The sequence below is a fragment of the Juglans regia genome, chromosome 5, assembly GCF_001411555.2.
Source record: "Juglans regia cultivar Chandler chromosome 5, Walnut 2.0, whole genome shotgun sequence".
Lineage (NCBI taxonomy): Eukaryota > Viridiplantae > Streptophyta > Magnoliopsida > Fagales > Juglandaceae > Juglans > Juglans regia.
Window position 1 is genome coordinate 5,399,322 of NC_049905.1, and position 27,185 is coordinate 5,426,506.

The 27,185-nt window shown below is 35.0% G+C and overlaps 3 protein-coding genes across 10 annotated transcripts; all 3 read right to left on the minus strand.

Annotated features, from left to right (window-relative positions):
• Positions 1-287: 287 nt before the first annotated feature.
• Positions 288-8,173, minus strand: LOC108986803. Of its 2 annotated transcripts, XM_035689923.1 has the most exons (7): positions 7,962-8,173; positions 7,847-7,878; positions 5,480-5,671; positions 4,690-4,740; positions 1,554-1,615; positions 1,361-1,483; positions 288-493 (listed from the first exon to the last, which is right to left on the minus strand). In XM_035689923.1, the coding sequence occupies exons 1-6, from the start codon at positions 8,033-8,035 to the stop codon at positions 1,382-1,384; spliced, it is 513 nt and encodes a 170-aa protein (XP_035545816.1). In that variant the 5' UTR covers positions 8,036-8,173; the 3' UTR covers positions 288-493; positions 1,361-1,381. The 2 variants fall into 2 exon arrangements, with proteins under 2 accessions (XP_035545816.1, XP_018815108.1); XM_018959563.1 differs by lacking the exon at positions 288-493 and having other exon boundaries at positions 1,216-1,483.
• Positions 8,174-10,034: 1,861 nt separating this feature from the next.
• On the minus strand, positions 10,035-15,515 carry LOC108986801 (TLC domain-containing protein 4-B). Of its 5 annotated transcripts, none has more exons than XM_018959560.2 (10): positions 15,442-15,515; positions 15,104-15,312; positions 14,843-14,995; positions 14,157-14,245; positions 13,910-14,048; positions 12,458-12,532; positions 12,022-12,143; positions 11,863-11,938; positions 11,212-11,271; positions 10,035-10,399 (listed from the first exon to the last, which is right to left on the minus strand). In XM_018959560.2, exons 3-10 carry the CDS (start codon positions 14,960-14,962, stop codon positions 10,262-10,264), a joined length of 819 nt encoding a protein of 272 aa, XP_018815105.1. In that variant the 5' UTR covers positions 14,963-14,995; positions 15,104-15,312; positions 15,442-15,515; the 3' UTR covers positions 10,035-10,261. The 5 variants fall into 5 exon arrangements, with proteins under 5 accessions (XP_018815105.1, XP_035546367.1, XP_035546366.1 ...); XM_035690474.1 differs by having other exon boundaries at positions 15,154-15,312; positions 15,442-15,495; XM_035690473.1 differs by having other exon boundaries at positions 15,136-15,312; positions 15,442-15,495.
• Positions 15,516-17,528: 2,013 nt separating this feature from the next.
• On the minus strand, positions 17,529-21,061 carry LOC108986804 (CBS domain-containing protein CBSX3, mitochondrial-like). 3 transcript variants are annotated; one of them, XM_018959565.2, is made up of 6 exons: positions 20,924-21,061; positions 19,587-19,870; positions 19,381-19,462; positions 18,292-18,365; positions 18,090-18,150; positions 17,529-17,959 (listed from the first exon to the last, which is right to left on the minus strand). In XM_018959565.2, exons 2-6 carry the CDS (start codon positions 19,842-19,844, stop codon positions 17,817-17,819), a joined length of 618 nt encoding a protein of 205 aa, XP_018815110.1. In that variant the 5' UTR covers positions 19,845-19,870; positions 20,924-21,061; the 3' UTR covers positions 17,529-17,816. The 3 variants fall into 3 exon arrangements, with proteins under 3 accessions (XP_018815110.1, XP_035546358.1, XP_035546357.1); XM_035690465.1 differs by having other exon boundaries at positions 19,587-19,849; positions 20,924-21,055; XM_035690464.1 differs by having other exon boundaries at positions 20,791-21,055.
• Between the last annotated feature and the right edge of the window lie 6,124 nt (positions 21,062-27,185).

Genomic DNA, 27,185 nt, shown 5'->3' on the forward strand with positions numbered 1-27,185 from the left:
CATAAAAAATACACTACTAATCTCCAGCGGGAGCCCTCAACGGGAGATATAGCATTTCCCTTTTCTAAAACTCTTTACAAAACCATATTTTAAATTGAGGATATTTATGTTAAACAATGTTATTTTCTTTAAGTTATTTTTATAAAAGAATACAAAACTATTTATAAAACTTTTTTTTAAGCACTACTAATATAGAAGTTTTCCACATCAACTATACTAAAAAATAATTATATTTTAGTGTTTTTAAAGTTATAATGAATTCCAAGTACCGACTAATATATTGCAAAACTATATAGAAAGGAAGGGGAGTGTGTGGATTTGAATAGAAAAAAGAGAGGAGAGTAGTGGTTTGCTTTTTCTTTTTTTGGTCAAGAGGAAAGTGAATGAGCGTATGAGCATCATATAGCTTTAGGGATCACCGCTGGATAATCCCTTAGTCTGAAAGTTGGTCAACAAATCATGATGATCTGCATCTCTGGAATCTGGATTACAACTGCAAAAAAAAAGAGAAAATTATGGAAATTGTTGTCTCTTCCAGTTCTAAAATGCGTTTCAAAATTAACCACTTCAAATGAGCGATTGGCTTTGAGCTCCTATGACAGAGCTGCGCAAGTTTTTCTCTGCAATATCAAGGCTGCCCTTTGGTTTGACAAGTGTAGGTCCAGCCCCAGCCCCAGCCAGCCGGACCGACTGGTATTGTGATTCAAAGTTTCAAAACTACAATATTTTTTATAGAAAAAATACTATTTTGCCCACTTAATTTATCGACTCATTTTTCATGTATTTTAATTTTTTTTATTGATATTTTTTTATTTTTTTAAAATATTTTAAAATGATAAAAAAACCTGAATAAAAAAATTGAAAAAAAAAAAAGAAATGTTCTTAATCTGACGGTAAGCTTGTGCGGTGCACTCTAAACGGCAGATTAGCACTACTCTATTTATAGCAAGACAAGCAACCATTCATGTCGTCCAAAAAAGTGCCTTCGAATTCAAAGTTTTCCTTTTTCAAAAAAAAAAAACCCCAACACCGTGGCCATTAATCATTGACAACTAGACTAATGTAGGGCATTTGAGTTGAAAATTGAGATATATGATTGACCGATGATACGGCTGATTCATGCCATTAACTTCCCCGCACCTCCCCAGAAGTCACAAGTCTATTTGACAAAAAGGAACAAAAAAAGAGGGTAAAAGAATAATGAAGAAAGCCGAATGGGCAAAGGAAATAGGGGCAAATTGACGCTCAAACTTCACTTTCATTTGCATACACATTTTAGTTTGAAGATTCACATACAAGAGGGTAGTGCTGTTTTTTCCGACTGAAATTAAATACCACAAGTAAACATCCAGGAACATACTAGTTACGTGTAGATGCTGTGTTACGTGCCAAAATTGGTATTTGCATTGCGCTGTGCTCGGCGAAGTTCACCCAAGAAGTCCATAGGTGAACCATAAGGTCCAGCACCAACTGGAGCCATCATCTGAAAGATAAGCAATGCAAATGTGAGAGAGAGAAGGGTAAATAAGAGCAGTGAGAATTTTCATATTCACCTGATGAGGAAGTCTAAAACTCCATGCTGATGGGGCAGTTCCTGCGTACATAACTGGTCTCTCTGAAACAAAAAAACTCCAAAACCGTAAATAAACCCACTTGGATATTCACATCATGGTATGCATGCAATTCAGTCATATCATCGCATGCTAGATTTGCTAAGAAAATCCTAAATGTAATACGATAAAGTGCAACACCGGTGACACAATGTTGATGTTGGCAGACAGTCAAACAGAGACTTCTCTCTGATGTGAAGCATATCAATGCATGACACCTTAATGGTGCTACCCAATCTCCATTCTTTTCACTGCTCATCTATCAGTCCTTTCTACCTGAAATTTATAAATCACTCAGCAAACTGTAACACCCCGAGTCCAAAAGTGTGATTTATTATTATTATTATTATTATTATTATTATTATTGTTTTTGTTATTGTTATTGTTATTGTTTTATTAGATATGTCTTGAGGTAATAAATAGTATGATCATATAAATGTATGCGTATTGTGAATATTATTGTCATATATGAAAATATGATGTGCTTATGATGGTTATCTATGCTACGCTAAGAGACAAGCCAATGTTAGATTCCTTTCATGATCTTGAGGGAATATGAGATTATGCTTGAATGAATAAATTTGTTTGATTAATTGAATGTTACTAAAAATCGTATGAAAGCAATGAGATATTCATGTAGTAATTCAAGTAAGTATGCCATGTAATAGAATAGCCATATTATGCGAGCCATGTTCATGTAGTACTTAGATTATGTATGCCATGAAATGTCATAAAATATTCAGATCATATTATGTTATGCCATGTATAAGAAAGTACCATGTTATGTTATGCCATGTATAAGGAAGTGTCATGTTATGCTATGTCATGCTATACCATGTTCAAGAATATGACATACCATGCTATGATATGTACAAGAATATGACATATTATGCCATGTTATGCTATGCCATGTACAAGAATATGCTATGTTAGAAATATTCATGAAAACCTAATAAATTTTCATGCATTAAGGAAGTTAAGAAATATTACGGTGCCACGGACTCAAGCGTGGTTAACCATAAGTTAAGTGAAACACGGACCCAAGCGTGTTTCACTCCATGTTATGCAAGTTAAGTGAAACACGGACCCAAGCGTGTTTCACTCCATGTTATGCAAGTTAAGTGAAACACGGACCCAAGCGTGTTTCACTCCATGTTATGCAAGTTAGGTGAAACACGGACCCAAGCGTGTTTCACTCCATGTTATGCAAGTTAGGTGAAACACGGACCCAAGCGTGTTTCACATCATGTTATGCAAGTTAGGTGAAACACGGACCCAAGCGTGTTTCACTCCATGTTATGCAAGTTAGGTGAAACACGGACCCAAGCGTGTTTCACTCCATGTTATGCAAGTTAGGTGAAACACGGACCCAAGCGTGTTTCACTCCATGTTATGCAAGTTAGGTGAAACACGGACCCAAGCGTGTTTCACTCCATGATAAGACAAGATAAATAAGATATTATGCATTCACGATTACATGTTTGCCACGATTATGTATGCTTCCGCTTTTGGTCAATGATTAAAACATCTGCTATGTGAGTCTATAATGATATACGTATGTAAAATCCTTCAGAAAGTCATGTTACGTGTTTGATTGTAATCTATGAAGTTGTAGGTATGTTTTGAAGAGTCTCATAGAAATGAAATGTATGTTACAAAAATTATATTTTACGGTATGATGTGCTACTTACTGAGTATTCGACTCATTTTGTTTGTTTGTCTTCTTGTTTTCTTCTATGTCTAATTCTCGCAGATGATGTCTATGATGATGCAGAGTTGGATGGCCAGGAATAGATCTAGTACAAAGACTTAGGAATGAATAAGTGATATTCACACAAGAATTAGATTCCTTTTTATGTCATTCATAGGATTAGTTTGTGTTCTTTTATTTTACGTTTAGTTGTTAAAACAATCATGTTCAATCTAGTTTTAACGTTTTGATGAATTTCAATAAATGAGGTATTTCTGGATATGAATCTCTTTACCGGGCACTAAGTTATAAATGCTAATAACATCTCTATCCTACGGGAACGGGGTGTTACACAAACTCTATCTTTCGCAGCTCCCATCCAAAAATGTTAGGAAATTGGTAAGAGATTAAAGCATCATTTAGTTTGAAACTCAGCTGAATCAACGGGACTCCACCAAAGTCCATTCTATATTAAAACTGAATACAGCTCTTTCATTTTTTCTAACATGTTGATGTTAAGCAGATAACAACATATATATAGTCCACAAAGTGTTGGATGCCTAATTGGTTGATGGCATCTCATCTGTATGTTAAATTTGCTGTTTGATTAGTACATGCCACGCTGTAGACCATACAAATACAAGTAAAAATTCATAAACAATTCCACACACTAAATCAAGAAAAACTTGGTAGAAGTCTATTTAACAAGTATGCAAATAATTTTTTTTTAATGGCACCGGGTGTCCAGGAATAGCGTCCCAACTGATCCCAGGGGTGCACAGGTCCTCGGCAAGGAGTTTTCCGCAAGTGCACCTTGAGTAATTCAAGAGAATCCCCCAGTCCAATGGCCCCTAGAGATTGTTTGCACCCAAGGGGATTTGACCTTAGACCCGGGGGGAGCATACCCCCAAGCCCAAGGCCTTTACTACTTGAGCCAACCCCTAGGGGTTAACAAGTATGCAAATACAACTGAAGTTGATGGATCGCCAAGGCGAAATATCATGGTTGGCCTAGATGAACATCGCTCATATTCATAGTCTAGCTGTTTGATCAGAGGCTATTCAGGAAAAAATAAAATAAAATAAATTTGTATCGAGCTAAGATGGTGTCATCTTACAATATCACATTGCTCAATTACATTTTGTATCTTACTCTTAAAATGTAGGTTTTTGTTAGCCAATAAGAAAAAGAAATCAGAACTAAGAAATTGTTTGTGCAAAATTGATGATTTCAAATTGTTAATCAGTTCTATTAACTATATTACTATATTGTTTGGTATATTTGCATTAAACTCTGCACAATGATGAACTAATTCTAGCAACTCGAATTTGTCCTAGGTTCCATCATGGATGGAGTGCACAAGAAAAAGGTAAAAGTTCATCCACTCACCAGATAAATCTATCGATGGATTATTGTAGCAATCCAACGCAGCTGCCCAGCCTGTATTTGAAGATACATGAAAATTGGAGATAACAAATTTTAGATGACATCCAAATGGCCACACACAAATCACTGAAGAAAATAGTTTAAGATAAGTGTTAATCAGGAAAATTTTCATGCTGATTTTTATATCTCAAGGCCAAGGGATTTCCTTAATATTTTTGCTAAGTAAGTCCATTTTATTAAGAGTGAAAAGGTCGCAGCCAAGGGACTTTACTAGAATGTAACTACATATCTGTTAAAGAAGCAAATAATACACACTGATTCATGATAAGGGTGAATCAATTTCATTAAGCACAGCAAGGATTCCAACCAAGTCATCCCACACCCAAGACACTGTGTTGTGTACATTGGCACAAGTATCTCCACTAGCACAACAAATGAGCAAGTTGTTCAAGAACAACCTGAAACTTGCCTTGATAAAAGCTCTTTATGTTTGTATTTCTCAAACGAAAAACCTAGCAAATGATTTTTAAGGCTCGAATAAACATGCAAAGCTTGAGCAAGACAAAGCTCAGCTTATTTAGGCAAGCAACACAAGCTCCTGAGCTGGTTCATGAATGAAGCTTGGAAAATTAGATGAATAGGCCAGCACTTCCTGCATAGATAGTTGAACTTGGGTATTCTACCAGGACTGTACTGTAATAAAGGTGATGTACAAAGGACACAAGAGATCACAAACAAATAATCGATAAACATAAAATAATCGTGTTTAAGAGACTGCTGCAAGAAAACATACGATCATCCAAGAGCCGAGAAGCTTCACTGCGACAGCATCCCTCTAAAGCTATTAATCCTGAACAATGATTTTCATTCAGAAGATTGCTGCTCCCTGAATCCCCATGATCGATGATGGGAAAGTTTCTTGAAGCACCAACTTGATTCTTCTCTACATCATTTTCATAAAGATTTTTTATTTGATCAAATCGATCTGCAAAGTTTAATAAATTCAAATCGAACATAAAGTTTATGCCAACAGATGTACAAATTCACCTTCCTAACAGAATGCAGCAATAAACATCCATTTCCTAAGTTGCCCTCTCGCATCAATAAATATATATATTTATAAATATCTTTTTATAAGTAAGAAAGCCAATTTTATTAAAGGAATGACATTGGGGAAGCCCATGTACACAGGACGTAAAATATATCTATATATTGATATAAATAAAGAGACATCCAAAAGTTCATTGAGATAACAACTTCATATTTCATGTATGAGCTTTCTGATCATTTGGTGAAGTAAAGAGAGGTCAAACAAACACAAACCATAAAATTTCAGATCAACCATGTCCACGACAAAATCGTCATTTTACCAAATTCCTACATCTAAATTTAGTTTCCTCAACAAAAATTTCACCAACAAAATTGTTAAATAGACTAAGTTAACTAATAAAAACAAGAAAAAAGCTTTAAAAGAGATTGATAATGGTGCTGTCCATTGGAATGTAAGTTTTTAGAGAGCGGCTCAAGATTGGGATTTGGATACGTTTGCTGATTTCTTTGACTCGTTGTATGCTATGTCGATTGACAATGAGATGGAGGGATGATTTGGAATCCGAGTGGAAACAAAAAATTCTCGGTGTGCTCCTTCTATAAGGCTATCTCAGGATTTTCTAATGATCATTGTTTCCCTTGGAAGGCTATTTGGAAATGCAAAGTACCTCCTAAGATTGCTTTCTTTATATGGACTGCATCTCTTGGGTGGATTCTCACCTCAGATAATTTGAGAAAATGTGGTCTCATCATTTTAGATTAGTGCTTGATGTGCAAGAAAGACAAGGGGAATCAGTGGATCATCTTTTGTTACATTGTGAGGTGGCCCAGTTTTTATGGAATGAGATCCTTAATCGGACCGGGGTGGCATGGGTTATGCCTGGAAGAGTTAGGGATATTTGGAGGTGCTGGACAGGAATTAGGGGAAATGCCCACATCGCTGCTGTGTGGAGAATGATCCCTCATTGCATTATGTGGTGTTTGTGGATGGAGAGAAACAAGAGGTGCTTTGAAGACATGGAGCATTCTTTGGATGAGCTGAAGCGATTTTTTAAAATACTTTACTCTCTTGGGCTTCAGCCATTATTTGTAATACGGACAATCTTCACGATTTGCTTATATCTCTCACTAGTGCTTAGATGTAATTCGGCATGTTCGTTGTATACTACTAGTGTACTTGGGCTATGCCTTTTATATCAGTAAAACTTTACTTTTACTCATAAAAATAAAAATAAAAAAATAAAAATAAAAACTTTACTTTTAAAGTTCGTTGATAAGGGCACGTTTTGACGATTCATGAAGTCTCCTTTCAACAGAATTTTGGGTAATAAAAGTTGAACACATCTGATATATTGCTTATTAAAAACTTGAAGTGGTGCAGTGGTGCAGTTTGCAAAATCATGCAAGTAATTTTCAATGCCATTAACTTTTATGGAGGCTCATATTGCTTGTAAACAATTGGTGCCACATTTGATTTCGTTGGCTCAATTCAGGATGATATATTCATTCTTTCAATCCTTGATAAATTCAAATGGATCTATTTGATTTTCATGTGACAATAAAGCAAGCATTGAAAGAATGATAGCAATTCTATGTCATCTAGTTCCTTTTTAATAGAAATTAAGTATATGAATTAAAATGAGACACACAAGCAAATGGAGGCAAATAACTCAGATGAATCCTGCTGACCAGGCTTGCTGGATGCAAATCCAAATTAATATTCCAACAGAGTAGAGCATGGTCATTTCAGGAAAAGTAGGGCTTATTTTCGTTTTTTTTTTAAATCTATCGGCATCCTTGTTATGAGACTTCAAATAATAAATTATGTACTACTGCCTGCGCTGTCCAGAACACACAGCTAAAATTGGAAACCGCATGCAGGATAGAAAACCAAAGCTTGATATTAATCGCATTACAACAGGGAGTAGGAATTAGTTGTGATAGTCAACTTTTATTTACAATCTTAAACATGGGTATTCTTTTTTTTTTTTTTTTGCATAATATGCGGTTCCCATACGATCAATGAATGAACATCCATAAGATTATCATCGTACAATGCGAAACAAAAAGAACCGATAGACTGGGAATACAAAGGAGGAAGAGAAATGACCTGCTGACTTGCGCCTGTTGAGAGGGCGATTCCTGCAATCGAAGAGTTTTACTTGAAAACAAGAAAAAAGCGAAAACTCAAGAAAGAGAAAAAGAAAAGAAATAACAATAGAAACCTTAGATTGGGAGGAGCATGACGCCTGATGGCTGTATCTGCTGCAGGTAGTGTTGGGGGAGGGTTTTCAAGCATCTCTCTCTTTCCGATGAGGGAGAGGAGTCGGGGAGTCGCAGCCGAAGACTGAAGAGAAGGAGAGAGGAGTGCACGACTGCACGCGCGTCGGCCGTTCTTTTTAGCTATTACATCAATCGGGCCGCGACCGGATCGTGTGTATCCATGCGAGAAATAGTAAAGTTTTAGGATAAGTTCACGTATTATTAGGGCTGTACAAAAAACCGATAAACCGACCTAGACCGACTCAGACCGGCCGCCGGAGCTCGGAATCGGCCGAAACCGGTGAAGAACCGGTCGGCGTGCGGCAGAAAATAGTATAAACCGATATCGGCCGGTTCGGCGTCGGTTCGAACCTGGTTCAAACCGCTGAACCGGCCGATTAAAGAAATTTTATTTTTTTTTATATATTCTGTATTCAAAACGACGCCGTTCCACTTAAACTGAAACGACGCCGTTTGGTATTAAACTAAACGGCGTCGTTTTATTCTTAACGTATTAAAAAAAATTAAGTAGAACGACGCCGTTTGGTTTAGACCAAAGGCGTCGTTTTGAAATTAGGTCGTCTTCTTCTTCGGGCGTCTTCTTCCCAGTGACGCATCGCCGTTTTCATCCCCGCTCTCTCTCCTCTGCGACACTCTCTCTCTCTCTACTCTCTCAGACGTAACTCGCCGATGAACCGACCGTGAACCGCCAGAGAATTGCCGGTGTCGAGACGGCCGGTGTTTTTCTCCCCATCGATCGGTTTCGGCCGGTTTCCTCCCCCAAAAATAAACTATCGGTCGGCGTCGGTTTTACCCCAAAACTGCGCCGATACAGTCGGTTTTCACCCCTACGTATTATATTTTAAAAATGGTGGATTTAATATTAAAAAAATAATTTTTTTTATAATGAATTTAAATTTACTTATTTTTTTAAAAAAAATACGCGAGATTTATACATTTTAAAACCGTAAGAAGTATTAGCATTCCATCTAATATTAAATTTCAATCTCATTGAAAAATCATGTAATTTAAAAATTAAGGTGTTGTTTAGAAGTGAGTTGAGAAAAAAGTTGAATAAAATATTATTAGAATATTATTTTTTAATATTATTATTAATTTAGAATTTAAAAAAATTGAATTATTTATTATATTTATATAAAAATTTGAAGAAATTGTAATTATGAAATAATGTGAAACACTTCATATCATAACTCAATACCATATCAACAAAACAAAATAAGGAATATTATGTAACATAACTCAATATTAGAAAAAGGCCAAGAGTGAAAAAGTGATACACATGAAATGAACTCCACAGATGTTTATATATATCCAAGTTAGTTTTTCAGACAAAATTAAATATCTAAAAAATATTATGAAACTTTATATGTCTATCTCTCTTATTTTAGGCCAAGAACTCTGAGATCTCTATTCATTAGTACAACATTCTATTTTAGAGTCTTTGACAATCAAATTTGATGGAATTAATTAAAATTTATTTATTCATTTGCAAAGTTTTGAAAAATAATTAAAATAAAAATGTCTCTTCTTTAAAAAAAAATTATTTATTCAGGTTTAGTTGTCAATAATAGAGGAGAAAAAGAATAAGGAAGCTCATCAGTCATCACCCCTCCAAAAACTCAAGAATTCAGAGATGTTGGTGCATTTGAATACAAAATTAACAATTATATGATCAACAACTAGTTTTATTATTACAATAAACTAGTCAATTAATTGAAGAAATATGAGAATTCCATAGATTAACGAGGTGTTGGTGAGAAATCTTTAAAGTCTTGCATATCCAACCACTGATCCAAAAGTTTTAAGACTGTTGGATACTAATTTGATTAAGTTTTTAATCCAAGGAACATAACACTGTCTTTTAATGATAGGTTGTTTACAATATGGTAATTTATAATATTAGATATAGAGCTTAATTTAGAATATAGGAATTGAATCCAATCTATATGCACAAGAAAGTGTAATAACATTTCAAATGATACTTCTAATAGGAAATACCATTTCAAAGAGAATGCTTAACCCAAATTTCATTTATTTGGGCCCTCCAACCGTGTTAATTATTGGGATAGAAAACTTTGACGAAAAAGGTTTTCAACCCTTTGTTAATGCAGCTGTTGGTTTAGATCAGAAAGCATGTACTATTCACATGAACCAGAACAACAAAAAAAGAGAGAGAAAACATATACAAATACAAGCACTGAATGTGCCATTCTATGTAGGCAAATCAAGGCAAACAGCATGCTCATTTACTGTGTCTTGCTTTGGTAATAGTCTTAATGAAACCCTTGGCGATCTTCCAAAACCAATACAAGTTCATCACTGCCAACACAGGAGGCACCACAAGCAAGCTGTAGAAGCCCAAAGCAAAAACTTTCTTGACCTGAAACAAAAAAGAAAATAACAATTCAACAGAAACACCATTTATAGTGATTAGGTCAAGCTTGGTTTGAAGAAACACCATTTACCGCGCCATAGATATGATACAGCTCACTCTTTAGTTTTCAGAAGGACCATTGGTTATGAGCCAATGGAAACAAAACAAGTAATATATATAGTCGTCTTTTTTGTTTCTGCATGTGAGGGGAGGGGAGCAGTGATATAGAGAGGAAGCCGATAGTCCACCACCCTTGAGCCTAATGACAAGACCAGTTTGCAGTTTCATTTTTGGTGACTACCAATCAGGAAGAGAGAAATGCTTGAAATCACCTGGATATTGCTTGCTATGATCAAGAAATAGGGAGAAACCCTAGTTTAGGCTGTTTAGGTGTATTTTGATTCATACCAAAGAAAGTCTTTAACTCTGCAGTATAGTTTTCAACACATTGAAAAGAATAAATGCACCGAGCAGCTAGATCTGTACAATTTCTGAAAAGGGGCAAGAAAGACCCTGCTGTTGCAGTAAAATTTTTAATGTTTCTCAAGCAAGTTCTTTAAAAATAAGAGCAAGCAAGATGAGTCTTTCAGCCATATTGCACAGTACCCTATCTTACAAATAATAAGAAAGGGAGACAAAAATTGCAAAGAAAGTTGAGCTACTCTAATTGAGCTGTGAAATTGGTGTGACGAGATATTTGCAAGCAAGCTACAAAGACCTCTAGTTAACAAATAAAAAAAATATAATGTAAAGATTGTATATGAAAGGTTTTGTAATTAAGGCTCATTTATGGGGAAAACCATAACGCGTCCACTAACCTGATCAAAATGGATGAACATGTGTGCAAAAAAGTAGATGAACAAAAGAATCCTTGCAACCTGAAGGAAGAAAAAATTACATTAAAAGAATTACTAATTTTCAAATTACCATTGTAAATTATAAAATCCAATTTTCCCCTTCACCCTTCTCTCTCTTTCTCAACATACAGGTGTCTTGACCTGTGTGTCTTGACCTGTGTGCACACTCTGGCATATTCAAGCACTAAATATACCAAAGGTATATTCAAAGAAGAAAAGCGAATAGCTGAAGTACACGTAAAATTGGATCTTGTCCAACAAGATCAGCCATCTCCATTATCATGTAGCCTCCCACAGAAGCCTTAAAAACAGATAAAAGCTTCTGTACTAATTCATGTCAATGAAACTAAGAATGAAAAATGAGGTTTCCATAAAGTTTATATTCTGCATGTCCTTTTTTTTTTTTTTTTAATTTAACCAAATTATTTGACAAAGAACTCCCTTCAAGTATGCATTTTTGCCCGCATTACACCCATCAAGAGCATTCATCATTGAAAATGAGCACTCTTTTTTATCTACACAAATGCCAATAGGCCCATCATAAACCTAGTATACACAAAACTTTGGTTAACAACTGAAAATAACCGAGATCATGACTATCCAAGACCATACCAACCACCCAAGGAACAATGCAACACCATTAAAGATGTAAAGATTGGAGTTCTTCTGACCAGCAACATCCAAGTACCTGAAAGTATGTATTAGCAGAGATAAGCCAAAGTTGAAAACAGACATCCTGAAAATTAAGGAGATTCCAATTGCTAACTTTACCATCTTAGATTTACAAAAGGAGTTGTGCTCTCGGAGAAGAGTACCATTAGTATGTAAAATTGCACTTGACCACTTATGAGGGAGAAAAAGATTGAAAACATGGATAGCCCATGGTGCAGAACCTGTTAGAAATAAATGAAATCAATGCAATTGGTGAACTAGTACACATGAATATTTGAAATCAGAAGTCCGAGATTCTATAATTCAACTTGACCTGAAAAAGATTACCAATTTAACCAACTTATTGAATTAACCATAACTAGATCCCGTTGATTTATAAATCACACTTTTCACTTTTTCAATCTCGAATGGTCAAATAAAACTTGGATGCCAAGTAATCTTAGTCAAAGTTGGAAAGCCCATTCTGGAAATTGATAAATCCATAAGATATGATACTATTATTTAAAAATATCAAGCAAGTGTTTTCAGCACTTACATACTCCAGACCACCTAGAGCTGGAAAGAGCCATAGAATCATTGCCAAGTCTGATATAAAATAACCAATGGAGAACTGTATAAAGTGCAAAACAAAAGGGACAAGAATGAGTGAACTGAATTCAAAGAAAATGCAAAAGAATATTACAATTATGTTGCAGTATCACACTGCCCAACAACAATGTCAAGTTAGCTAGGATCCTCTCATGCCTGTGCCCATATGTTGTGTGCTAATAAATATGCATGGGGGAGAGAGGTTATACTCAAACCAAGTGGGAACTCCTAATTTATATAGTATAAAATGTAAAAGTACATCGCATCTAAAACAAGATAGAATAACATTTACTCAATTGGATTCACCATAATGATGGACATTAATAGGATATAAATATTCAATTATGTTCGCGTGAGGTCATGTATTGGAGGTTTACTGCCCATGGGTGGGTCTGAGGGTAAGGTTCCACATATCCAAACAAAAAAAAAATAGTCATTATTCCTTCACCAACTGGATACATCTGAGATCCTCAACAAATACCACTAGAGCCACATGGAATTTTTAATTTAAGTCTCGAGCTCTGCAAATATGCACTCCCCAAGCAAAGAACAGTCTCTTCCACCTTAGGCCTAAGAAATAAAATTTAAAATGGCATTCCACTATCAATTCACCTTACAAAACAACAATTTAGAAGCAGCTAAAACAAGCAAATCTAAAATGGCCTTCCCTAAAGTTTCAAATCTTCCATTTTGTCAAGATTATGAAGCACAGACTCTTTCACATCTCTCTGAGTTATTATTCATCCTCCTGTTCTTCCTCCCCTTTTTTTCTAGCTAAAGAACTGAAAATCTATCCTAGGAATGGAAACCTAAAACACGCAAAATCTTTTATCCATTTCTTGAAAATGTGCTCTCTTCATATAATTTGGTTTCAATGGTCAGAGAATATCACTGTCTACTGCAACTCTTTTAGCCCTTTTTTTCAGTGACAGTTTTGTGTTTTTGGCTTAGCATGCAGACAAAATTTGAACATAGGCCACCAGTTTCATATACTTTTCTTGAACATAAACTATGAAACCACAGACTCTATTTTGAATATGATTTAGATCGAGAAAATTCATCACGTGTTTGGGTGGTGTGGGGGGGCAGCGAGACAGAGAAAGCGAGAAGTAGAGTCTTTCTTTTATTTTTCTAAATTCTTTTGCTATGATATTTCGAATTTTCTTATGTTAACAATGTAATAAAAATAGTAAAGTGAAGCTAAAATACAAAGTGTTTGACATCCCATCCAATTTGAATGGGCTAGATGTATCTAGAATTAGCTAGATGTATCAGTAAAAATATATCGGTTTAGAGGGTCATGTCTATTTATACGGCACAAATAAGTTGAATTGATTACTTAAAGGGTGAAAAATCATGCCAAGAAAGTCAAATAATGCTTCTTTCAGAGTCAACTTACCCCCAATAACGTATCTGATAAAGCCGATGTCCTCCTAACTAGTAAGTCACCATCAGAGTTCTCATCAAAAGTATCTGATAATAATAAGAGGTAAAGAGAAGCAAATGCTACTAGAAGAGCATGGAATGTCGAGAATCCCCTGCATGACAGAAACTGTAACCTTTATGCCCATGAAGAAACCAAAAAATCTAATATGGACAAAAATTGTGAATGCAGAAACAGGAATTAACATGCAGAAGAGTTTCACCGGTTGTTCCATTCAACTTTTTGTGCAGTGCTAAGTTTGCCATATCCCTTGAAGCATAGGAGGCTAATACGACCTGTTAATCTGTAAACCTTCAACAAGAAAAAGGAACCAAAATTAAAAAAATAAAAAATAAAAATAAAAAATAAAATTCATTAAAAATATAACATAAGAACAAGAAATGTATAAAAAAAACCTTGTCAAAATTTCAACCCATTTCTTTTTAAGTGATTAGATACTTGACCTAAATATTTCAAGCTTTGAAGGTACCAAGACATAAAAGTTGAAGTCATATTATTCCCAAACTAACAACAGCAAAAAGACTCATTTCTAAACCTGGATCCACAGTCTGCAAGCAAACATCGGTCACTTATTCTTTGGTGGGGGCAGGAGCCAGAAATTAAGTTCGTCTACAACTGAAATCAGTTCTTGATTATGTATATTAGTTTTGTACAAAAATAATTCCTGGTGATGTTATAGAATGCCCTACGTTGCATTCTTCTTTTAGTAAATAAGAAAAATAATAAGGCACCAAGAAGCTCCAAGAATTTAAATTTCCCATGATTTATCTGAAAAGGAATTTCACCAAAACAAAAAGAAGGCACCAAGAAGCTCAACGGCATGTATTCTCGTATACTATATGCATCAAGATGTAATTTTGTAGTACTAACGTTTACAAGCATGCTTACAATTATGCAGACTAGTATGCCAGAAAAGACGGACGCCAGCCAGTGATATACTTTGATCGGACTGACGTAGCCAATGTCAGAGAGAAGATCATGGGGAAGAGGAAAAGGAAATTCAACCATATTGCTTTGTTGGAACGGCTATCTTAGATGAAACTGCGCCAAACCCAAAGAGAACCATAAGAATCCCATTGTAACACAATATTCTTGGGATTCAATGCCAATCCAACAAATTAATCCGAGAGGAACAAAAAGGAAGAATACAAATAAGGGCGCGGGGTAGGGGCAGAGCAGACGTTCAGAAGAATCAGTGCCTCAAGAAAACAGCCCAACTATTAGAAGGGTGAAAGCCGCTTGAATTTGACTCAAGCCGGCGTGAATATCGCTACACGGTACAGTAGGGGATGGAGCAGCCGGAAGGGTCTTCTTCTTCTTCTTTCTTTCGGTTCTCTTTCTCCTTGAAACTTGGGAGTCTTTAAGGAGGCAGGAAATCAAACAAAGAGCATAAACACGAAAGAAACTGACATAAGACTAAGGAAGAATGATTAGCATAATCATAGCAGCAAGTTAAGCGAACCCAAGAAATTGACCGGATTCTTTACCTGTAATAGTCGCCGGGATAAGGCAGGAGGAAGATGGAGTAAAGTAATAGAATAATGTTGTGCGCACGCAAGGTGTTTATATACATGTAATTTTTGTCAATTGTTTTTGTTTATTGGTTTTTTTTTCTTTAATTATATTTTTTTTTCTCAGCCTCTTTTTAGTTTATATATATATATATATATATATATATATATATAATATATTAGAGAAAGAATTCGGAAACGTTAGACTCGGAATGTACTTAGATATAATGATTTAAATAAAAAAAATAAAAAAATTAATAATTTATTTATTTAAGAAAATAAAATATAAAATTAAAGAAAGATAAAAAGTTTAAATTAAAAAAAAATTAATTTCAACAAAGTATCTAACCACATGACAATTAAGGATATTTTGATAAAACATGACTTAACAAAAAAATAATATAAGTTAAAAGAAAAAAATAAAATTTACTATTCATAATTATATAATCATTTATTATAATAGAGTAGATATATATTATAGGAAAACTTCATTAAAAATTTAGTTTCATTTGTTTTTACAGATAAGATGAGATGAGTTGAGATTAAAATTAAAAATTTAAATAAAATATTGTTAAAATAGATTTTTTTAATATTATTTTTATTTTAAAATTTAAAAAAAATTAATTGTTTATCTTATCAACCCAAATAGCTTCAAAAATAAGCGTATGAACAACTGCCCCGCACATGACAACATCATCCACATTCCAAGCATAACAAGCCAAACAATAAGCAGCCTCATTGCCTAATCTATGAACATGTTGAATCTTATAAACACTAAACATTTTCATTAAATGATGTGTTTCCTTCACCAGATTATATAAATTTGAGTAGGAATCTGTTGTTGCTTCTTGAAGTTCTTTTATCTTCATCAAGCAATCACTCTTGAGAATGATGTGAGATATCTCCCTCTGTATACAAAATGGGAGACCTCTGAACATTGCTAAAAATTCAACTTCTTCCGATTATGCCACTCCTGCCCTACTCATTTGAAATGCTAAAATTGTTTATGTTATTATTTATTTATTTATTTATTTTTGTCTATGAACAGATCTCATTCTCAACAAAGCATAAGTTAAAATTTTTGTTTTCGACTAATGAAGGTTTAAAAGATAAAGTGTTATTTTTAAGAAGAGAGAAAATTAGTGGAAAATGCTGTGAAAAAAAAAAAAATTGCAGGAGGAAAAAAATAAACAATTTAGTAATTGTTACCATTAGAAGTGTATTAGGATCTTAAAACTCTTGGGTCTCAACCCATCTCATATATTTTTCAAACAACACTCAAATATAAATATTTTTAAATTTTAAATTTTCGACTTTTTTACAACTTTGTTGAATTTTCAAATAAAATACAAAATATTATAATTTTATAAGATTTTTATTCAACTTTTTTTTCTCTCCTTTCTCAAAACCTAATAAAATATTTTATCTCAAACTATTTTATTATTATTTACAAACTATTTTACTATTATTCACAAATTACTCATCTCATTCATTCCTCAAACAAGAGACCTTAGTCATTTATTTTGGCCTTTTTGAAGCCTTCCTATCAAAACAAAAAGAGTAATAATTTTTTTTACAATTTTTTTTTTATAACCAGTATTTTTAAATAGAACTATGTTACACGAAAATGATTATTTGCGTATCATTTTCCAAACTAAAATGCTACAAAATTATGCATACATCATTCCACCGAAAAAAAAAAGAAAAAAAAGAAAAAAAAAGATGATGATGATGATAATGCTAGAAATATATAAAATAATTTTGCATTATTTTTGTTAAAAAATATTTTAAATAACGCCAAAATAATATCTTCTACTGCAGAATCGAATCCAAGATGGGTTAAAATTGATTACTTGTTGAAAGAAAAAATATGTAGAGATAAAAATATTATATATGTATGTCTCTGTGTGTTTCTGTCTGTCTAAGTCAATCGATAGAAGGATCTCATCATACTTATGGGGCCTTACTTCCTGTTTCAATTGAGAATAATGAGACATGAAATTAATGATGTGGTTTCTGAAATTTGATAAACATGCATAGTTTTCAACAAACATGGAGTTGAATTTTCAGGCATAAGGTAAAACGATTGATAAAGTCAAAAGCATCTGCCGTGTCACTTGCAACACGCACTAAGCTATGAATTGAAAACAGAGTTTCAAGAAAAATTCCAGTGCTTATTATGAGCTTGTCGTCCACTCGACCTTATGCAGGTAGTTCGTACCATTCATACATCCACATCTGAAACACAGAGACCCATAAAACAGATATTTACAAGCAGTTAAAGCTTATTAGTGCTCATGGAGCAGGCAATGCTTCCAAGTAAGTGCATCAACACCATAGTCATTTGTCATCTAGTATCCTCCTTGTATATAAGCATTCAAGCGGTCTAGCTCCTCCCGATGCTCACTCACCACAGCACGGACCACATCTCCAATGGACACCATGCCCATCATCCCATTTTTATCTATGACTGGAATGTGCCTGATTCGGTTATCTGCACACCCAAACATTAGGTCCAAGCCTTAATTGTCTTGATTTGTGTATGTGTGCATCCATGCATGCGTGAGAGAGAGAGAGAGAGAGAGAGAGAATAACCGTCAATAACAATAAGCAGCGTATGGTACCTGTCATCAGTTGCATTGCGCGCAGAACTTTTGTATCAGGTGTTACTGTGATAAGCTTGTTCTGTGGACATCATGTTGCAGTATTATAACGCCACAGATTGTTCAATGCAAGAAAGAGGAAAATGTGAAAAGCTTTTGTTAGAAACTGGAGGAAAAAACCAAGAACCATGGCTTTCCTGCAAAAGTGGAGAAAATTTTATACCTCTTCAGTCATAATATCCCCAACCTTGGTTGATTTGGATGATCTTCCCTGCACTATAATTTTCCTTAAATAATCTGCAAATATATCATCAAATAGAAAACATGATCAACTAAGGCAAGTACAGACATACCTTCCAAGAATTGCGGGTAGGATATTATATTTTGACGAGTAAATATAATGGTGATAGTATATGAGCTTGCAAGACCAGGAAGTCACTTCTTTTTTCTTTTTCTTTTTTTTAGTCTTAGTAAACCAGGAAGTCACTTCTTTCCCACTTTTGGCAGTTGAGTTTTTGGCAAGATTCCAGTGATATCACACGTCCCTCATGGCACCAGCCAATGGTCCATGGAATCATCTCTAAACTCAAGCGAGATATGAAAGTCATCTCAACTAAGCCATACAAATCATCTTCAATTGTCGCAGCCAGGGAAAATCTGCCATCTCATAATGAAGGGTTTTGGAACGAATAAGAGCTCATTCCCTCAAACTCTTTTAAATGTCAAAGTATTCCTACTTAGAATCCAATAGTTGCCAGCCGTTTTTTTCAATCGGTAAAGTTAAATATGCAACCTAGTGTTATTGAATCCGGAACCTCACCATACACCCTATTCTTCTGAGGGGAGGAAAATTGAAATGGTCAGCATTCATTCAACATATCGTGAGATCATAGATATTTCTTGAAGCTTCTCGTGTTATATCCATTATTCTAAATTCTATGGAGTTCCAGTATATGATCAACGAAATAAAACAAAAAAAAATCACATTGATGCCATCCAACATAAAGAAGCAAGATAGACCTTTCAGGTGGTAGAATGAATTAGAAACCACATCATTGGAGAATAATGTCAATGAATCTTGTGGAATATCAGATTGCAGTTCAAAAAAAGTTTAGATCAGTTGATGCAATTAAACTATAATAGAAGTAAATAATCAAATTCTCATATACCAGTGAACAATATAATATGTCGTGGTATATTAAATAAGAGTGCAAGTTCTAAACACAACCCTTCATATCATGAATTTCGGACAAATACAATAGTTCTTTGTAGGGAAGTATATGAGCTAAAAAATCTTTAAATAAGCACAAACCTCTCTCTGTAATGATTCCTGCAATTGATTTCTGCTCTCCAGGTTTCACTACCACCAAGGCTCCAACATTGTGCTGTGTCATCTGCAAAAGAATGGTTTATGTAGTCTATAGATTAATTTTCTCTACAGAAAATCCCGTCAAATCATTTAAATACTTGTCATACACAGAAAAGAAAAAGGACATTATTAAGCTCAAAGATGCATACCGACTCAACAGCATTATAAACAGTGTCATCCATAGTGCACCAAAGCCAAGAGCCATCAGCACTTTTACCTTTAGCTTTCAAGACATCTGCAATCGTAGTGCTCTCAAAACCATGCTCTTCCATTCGAGCAGGAGTTATCGACTGAAAGCGTGAGAACATAACAGGTTGCATCAGTGGATTCATGAGACGGAAGTGTTTCAGAACTGTATTTTTTACAATGTATCCACATGATGAAAATGATTGAAGAGCTCCTTGCATTTTCCCTGTTAACAAGCGAGGTGGTGCTGCATAAATTGATAAATGATGTTACACTTAAAGACGATGGTGGTTATCCTTCACAAGGGAAAAAGTGACAAGTACAACAAAAACCAATCACATGCAAAGTTTATTGCTTAACTGGAAGAGAAGTTCATAATGGGTATCAACTCCAGAAAAATCAGAAATGATATTCTCGAGTCCTATATCAATTCATAACCTCCAAAAAGAATTGATTTCGAGCTGACTGGTTTGTTAAAAGTAATATTACATTAGTAATGCTGCTACAATTTGGTCTGATCTATTCAACAATTACGACGCAAAACTCCGATCAAACTTGGCTAATACATTGGGAAACAAATTTCTCCGATCAGAAAAAGGCAATGCAGATACAATTTGGTCTGATCTACTCTCAATGACAAGTCAAACTCTGATCATACTTGGCTAGATACGTCGTACAACAAATTTCTCCGATCAGAAAAAGGCTCTACTATTAAACTTATGATAAGAAGAAAAATGGATAAGGGTACTCAAACGTTTAAATGCGATCTAGCTTTCAAATCGAAAGAATGATGTTTTGTGATCATCAGTATTTACCACTTCTCACCGATCCAATATGTCCCCTTATTTTAAAAGCGATAAAAATATGAACCCCCTAAAATAATTTATTAATATATTAAGGAATTCTGCCATAGCTTACGTGGAAATACTACAGGATTTTAATCCGAAGATAAATATGTCAGATAGAGAAATGGAAATTGATTCAGAAAACGAAAAGAGATGGATTTCCAAAAGGGGAGAGAAATCATGAACATATGCAGCATCGATCCGTCCACTATTCGTACTGATCCCAGTTTCTCCAGCGAATTTATATGGAATCTATCTAACAAGAAAAATGAGCACAAATCTGGCACGAAAATTACACCGACGAATCCAATAGAGCACGCACCGGAGCGCAAAGAAGATCGGTGGGGGTGGGGTCTTAAATGCCCAGTGAAAACAGCGAACCAACTCTCACAAATCACAGATAATGGAAGGAAGGAGTATCATCTAGCAGACAAAGAAAACGAAACAAAGCATACCCGGATACAAGAAAGAGATTCTTGCAGTGGCCTGGGGGAGAACTCGGCTCCGGGATAATGAATGAAGTGAAGTGAAGAGAGTGGAGAGACGAATATGACTTCTTCAGCTGCGAAGCCAAGCGCGGGGCTTCGAGATTTATTCCCTACTTTACACGTGCGTAGTTCTTTTAATGCTAGAGTTACCGATATTTGGGTCTCGATAATTTTTTTTTGTTGTTATTTAGTGATTAAAAAAATAATTTTTTATAATGTTGTATTTTTTAAAAAAAATAAATAAATAAAAAAAATACTTCTATTCTTCTCGAGCCGGTCTCGTGCTACATCCTCGGTGGACGTAGCACTGCTCTTGCCTTACCTTACCTTATCTGAAGTCTGACGCTTAGCCCATGAGTCGTGGGCGTGGGTCTGTCGTTTTTTTGTCCATTTCTCCATCACTTTTGTTAAGATTATACTTTAGTTTTGGCAGAAGATTCATACTTAGCTTAAAAATGCAATAGATGTGAGATAATAAAAATTCAATATGTTGGATCCATGATTTTGCTCTTCAGCAATTCAATGTTAATGAATGAGGAACATTAAATTATTTTAAAGTTGGCAGTGGGCACATGTACGTGACAGAAATCATGACCATCCACTTACTTACCCAATCACTAAAAAGGTTTGGAAAATACTCAATTCTAGTACATCTCTGCCTCTATTCTATTTTGTATAAGGAGAAGCTGCAAAAATGACAGCGCCTAAGAATGAAAAAGAAGCTAGCAAAACAAAAGATTATGTTAAGGCCTTGTTTGTTTTGTGAGTTGAGACACAGTTGAGATGAAACAAACTCAACTTGGCTCGTACGAATAGAGTAATCGTAAAAACAAACACATTATTTTTTATCTCTACCCATATGAACTCGTCTCAAGTAGATTTCAAATTTCTAATACTGTTTGAAATTACCTAACACTGATAAAACAACTGACACCACGTGCCCTTTGTCCATTTTCTTTTCCCTTGATTTTCCCTATGTAAAGTCGTAGCCATCAGAGATGGATGAACCTTTTCCCATTCGACATAGCAGACTGTCCATTGCTTCTCCTTCCTTCCCAAGCTTGAGACCTACAAGCCCTACTTATTGTAAGCTGCAAAGTGTGAATCTTTGCATCCATCAGTCCATGCGATTCTCCTTTGCATCACAGTGACGCCGTACGATTCTTCTTTGCTTCTAAACCATTTTCGTGACAGATGGTTCCATCAAACCATCAAATGGTCTTCTCCCCTCTTGAAGAACACATTAAGCTCGCATGGGCGTTGAACAAGAAGGGTTCTCGTGCCCTGTACAACGACAATGGGTTCAGCTTTTTTGAAAACCCACTCAATGCCCCTTTCGTTCTCATTTCCTCTTTCAATTGGGCAGTGATTTTGTCGGTGAGCGGATCGACGGCTTATAGCAAGGTCTGTAACTATTTCAATCCCCAAGAACGTACTATAAATTGAATATGTCGAAAATGAACGAATCCACCATAACACATCTCACCTCACGATACACCACTGTCTCTGGCCATAAACGTCGTCGAGCCCAGAGGCCAGCCACGACGGCTCTGAAGACTCGATCCTACCAGGTAAGCATGCCTCGTCTCCCTACTTCAACTTTTCCATTTTGCTTCTTGGGTTTTTTCATTATACTTTTAATTTACTACCATGTTCTATGTTGATTATTGGGACTGTTTGTGCACATAAATTGGGTATCCATTTTACTATTAAGGAAAATCTATTTTACTATATATTGTTATAGAGGAAGTCTATGCGAACAAAAATAATTTGGTTTTTTTCCTTGGACTTTTATTTCCTTTTTATTTTGTTTTGTCAATTGCAAAATTGGTTGAACTAGATTGGACTGTTGGAATCTATTTGGATGTTGTGTATGTATGATTGACATTTGGGCAAACTACGAGATTTTTGTTGTTGTTGTGGTTATGTTAAGGTTTTGATAAGATGAGAAAACATTTTGTTTATACGCAAAGACTTCCTATGAAACTATTAACTCACAAATACAAAGTTTGGAGCCATTTTTGTATACCATCTTGTACACTTGGGCTATGACTATTCTATTAATATTTTTTTTATAAGTAAAATGAATGGTTTGTGGTTGCTGCAATGCCTATTCTATTAATATAATTGTGTACTTATACAAAAAAATAAATTTTGGAGCCATTTGCACTTGAACAAAGAAGATGTGATAGTACTTGTGAATTAATTAGTATTTAGAAACAAAAATTGGGTTTGTTGGCAGAATAAAAAATATAATTCACTAAAACAAAGTATATTTTATAATTCACTAAAATATAATTCACTAAACAAGCATACCATCAAAGTTGTTGGAAATGTCTAAATCTAAAAGTATGGTTAGTTCCTTCAAATGTTTGCAACTTTCAGGGGTGCTCTTTCAAACTTTCCAACTTTCCGGGGTACTCTTTCAAAAGTTTAGTTCCTAAATCCAAACTTTGCAGATGTTCGCACTTGAACATGGTGGATGGGATAGAACCTATGAAAAAGTTACCATTTAGAAGTAAATATTGGGGTTTACTTGCTAGAGAGAGAGAGAGAGAGATTGTCTATCGAAATTATTTGTCCACAAATCTAGACTTTGTAGAAGTTTGCACTTGAACAAAGATGAGGAGGTTGTCCTCGCGAAAAAATTACCATTTAGAAAAGATTATTAGAGTTTGAAAACCAATTAAAGATTATAATCGAGCTATCAAGACAAGGTTTAAATATTTTACATTTAGGTTGAGCATGAATTATTTACAATTTTATTAGTTGGCAGTCCAAATTTTCTTGAAAAATCAAGGTCTTGTACCATAACTTAGGGACAACTCATGCTAAGATACAATGTCAATTAAGTATTGTTGAGGAAAAATTACAAAGCACCAGATTATGTCCATGTTCTATGTTGGTTATCCTGATCTGTTTGTGCACACAAAATGAACGTGTGCATTGTCTTTATCGCGTTCTGGTTTGTAAGCCCCAAAACATTAAAAGTGTGCACACAGACTCTAGACCTTAGAGATGAGATAGTTACTCTGTGGGATCCATGTGGGAGAGCTTAGCCACCATAAGTAACTTCGTATCAATTTGTCTAATGAGATAACCAAATGAAAGCTTTCATGCCATAGTGACAAATACAAGTAATAACACAAAGCAACCGAAAATGCTCATCAATACCTCCAACATTGATCTCCCAGAAAATTTCACAAGATTTAATAACTTTATGATCCAACTAGCAAGTTATTATCCCTCTCAAGTCTTGCACCTCAAACATATGAACATTTTTTCTGGCATGACCCTCAAGATTTTCTCATGCTCCTCTTGGATTGAACTAGACTATAAAAATTTGTTCTGCAAATGCAGCCTAACGTGTACATGTTGGTTTGTTTTAGTCCATAAATGTACCAAAGTGTGTAACAGGTTCTCTGTATGTGTGGTATGTGATTAAGTTTGAAAAAACATGAGTTCATAAAGGAAAAATTTATACTAAGGAAATACAATGATTTATTTTTTTATATAGAAAACTTAAATACTTAATTACATTTCAAGGTATATTGTTTTCCTAGCGTTACGACCTACGCTCGTGTCGCGTAACTCACTGTCGACAAGTATGGTTGACATTTATAAATTATAGAACGTTCATCTTTCATATGCATTAATTCATATTAATTGCTGCAATTAATCACTAGCCTTATATATTTATCCTTCATCTGCATCCATCATCCTTTCACATGGCTATGTTCTATATATCCTTGATCTGTGATTTTAGCTATTTCACATGGATGATCTAGAGAATACACACACTAATCGTGAGTTATGGGTAGATGAGATAGATGATATTTTGATTGAGATAATGTATGGGAATGCCGTTAGTAGTGCACTACGGGCAGGGAAGATCACAATTAGGGACCACGCTTTTTACGCTCAATGCCTTACTACTCTGGGTACAAAGGCGTTTGATGCGAACCAATTAAATGACAAAATACAAAAGCTGAAGAAGAGGCAGCAACAGTTCACTGATTTGATGAGCCAAAAGGGTATGAGATGGGACCCTGACACCAAAATGGTGATAGCCAGTTACTAGCACTGGGCAAATGCTATTAGGATAAGCTAATTAAACTTACACAAAAAAAATAGCCAAGTTACTGCATCAATACATGTTTCCTTCAACTTTTATGTCTAGGTAACCAATATATAAGAAGCGACTTGATATATTTGAACTAGGTGAAATCAGACTGGAAGTATTTTCAGAACGCAGGGTGCCCAAAATATGCAAAGTTTTACACCATTTTTAGTGTGTCAGTTGCTACTGGGACACTTTACCATGCATCAATCGAATAAGTGACAAGGAGCGTCGGCTTGATGCAGAGATGCGACGTCAGGGCCTCGCACTGGGCACGCAATTGAGAGTAGAGGTTGATATTGATGACATAGACGTTTCCATGGGGACACTTTCCATGGGACCATCGACACACTTGTCACGTCTCTATAAAAATAAGGGGGCGAAGCAGCCAGGTTGATGAGATGAGGAAAACAACAGTAGTATGATGGAAGTGCTAAGAGGAAAGAGCTGAGGCTTCTGCAGCAAAGCATAGCAAGGGATCGACGCTGACCATGGACAGCGATGATGGATGGGATCCGTTCACTCAGTCGAAGTTACCGAAAGATAACTTTTTTCGTGCATTCAACGAACTACGTGACCTCATCGTCCAACAGGACCTTTTAGCCATAAATGACGAGCATAGGCAATCGTGGGCCATGCATTGTTGATTTCTATTTTTACTGCTTTATGTCATTTGCTATTGGATCTATATTAGAGATTATTAATTATTTCATGTGAACGTACTTGATGAGATGCTATTTGCTATTAGTACTATATGAAATTGTTGATATGGAAATCTATGTGGCTGATTGATTTGTGATGTTTCCTATAATGAGTAGTTTACATCAAATATAAATACATAAAAGTAAATATTTGTGAGGATCTGTGACAATAAACTTGTGATAATAAATACATGAAAATAAATATCTGCTAGTGGGAGGTGAGGATCTGAACAGTGTAGGTGAGACTTCTACATATATTTGTTATTGGTAGTAGGTGAGACTTCTACAAGTATTTGTTAGTGAGGACTTCTACGGTGTAATTTATATCAAATAGTAAACTATATTGTTGAGTACAAAGACTTTTATTGCTGGATGCTTCTTGTGCAGGCCGTTTGTATCGCATGCATCATGTGTTTCTGGCTTTATTGTTGACTTATTAATATTATGACTTTATGGCATTCTACGTGTAAGAAAGTATGTGTGTGTGTGTGTGCGCGTGTGTATAGCTAGACGTATAATATTTTGAGTAACTTCGCAAAATGCATTATCTCCGGCCTGTATAAGGGGTTTATCCATAGCAGATCATGTGATCTTGCAATGTTTAGGATGTAATTAAATATATATATATATATATCTACACCTCATCCTAATCAATTACATGGGTAAATAGTATCAAGTTACATGGGTAAATATTATCAGAACAACCATAAACAAACAAGAATGAGGATGCGCTTCAACTCGGAACCATTCACCCACAACAGAAGATCAATTATTGGTAGTGAGACTTCTACCAATCGTAGATCTAATCAATTAATTGCTAGTGAGACTTCTACCAACCGTAGTTATTGGTAGCAGGTGAGGATCTGAACAATGTAGGTGGGAGGTCTACTATGTTGTCATTGTGAAGTTAATCCTATATATAAATATCGGTCACTTGAAAGTATACGCATAGTTGGGCTGATTTTATTGCTTCGGTTTGAATAGGGGTTAATTGCCTGTTTGACTAGAAGATATCACACAAAACACTGCATAAAATATTTGGGCAACTAGTTCAATGCCCATACGATAAAGAAATTGCACCAATTTCTAGGAGTAAAAGCCTTAGGCACAACCATTTTCACGATCTTTGGCTTGGCATCCCTTTCTGGAGGATGAAGGGGCAACTTTGGTGTTGGTGTTGGTGTTGGTGGAGGAGGGGGCGGCTCTAACATTTTGCATGAAATCATCAGGTCTGAAATCTCTATGCTTATACTGTAACTAAAAAAATAGTTAAGAACAATAAACTAAAATTATATTCTCTAAAAGTTGTGTTTCATTTTCAATTCATACTAAGTTTTTAGTGTATAGGGTTTTTGCCTACATACTATTTTTTTTAATATATGCCTACATGTATGTTTAAAATCAATGG

Bases quoted from the DNA above. Each gene is read 5' to 3' on its own strand.
- LOC108986803 (XM_035689923.1), bottom strand. From the start codon at position 8,035: ATGCTTGAAAACCCTCCCCCAACACTACCTGCAGCAGATACAGCCATC. The intron at 7,879-7,961 runs GTTTCTATTGTT...CTTCGATTGCAG, and splicing joins CATGCTCCTCCCAATCTAAG to GAATCGCCCTCTCAACAGGC. The intron at 1,484-1,553 runs GTGAATATGAAA...CTTATCTTTCAG, and splicing joins GTTTTAGACTTCCTCATCAG to ATGATGGCTCCAGTTGGTGC.
- LOC108986801 (XM_018959560.2), bottom strand. From the start codon at position 14,962: ATGGTTGAATTTCCTTTTCCTCTTCCCCATGATCTTCTCTCTGACATT. The intron at 14,246-14,842 runs GTAAGCATGCTT...TTCTTGTTGAAG, and splicing joins GCATACTAGTCTGCATAATT to GTTTACAGATTAACAGGTCG. The intron at 11,272-11,862 runs GTATGGTCTTGG...TTCTTCCTTCAG, and splicing joins CATTGTTCCTTGGGTGGTTG to GTTGCAAGGATTCTTTTGTT.
- LOC108986804 (XM_018959565.2), bottom strand. From the start codon at position 19,844: ATGCAAGGAGCTCTTCAATCATTTTCATCATGTGGATACATTGTAAAA. The intron at 19,463-19,586 runs GTATGCATCTTT...ATTCTTTTGCAG, and splicing joins TTTATAATGCTGTTGAGTCG to ATGACACAGCACAATGTTGG. The intron at 17,960-18,089 runs GTACCATACGCT...TTGGGTGTGCAG, and splicing joins CGCAATGCAACTGATGACAG to ATAACCGAATCAGGCACATT.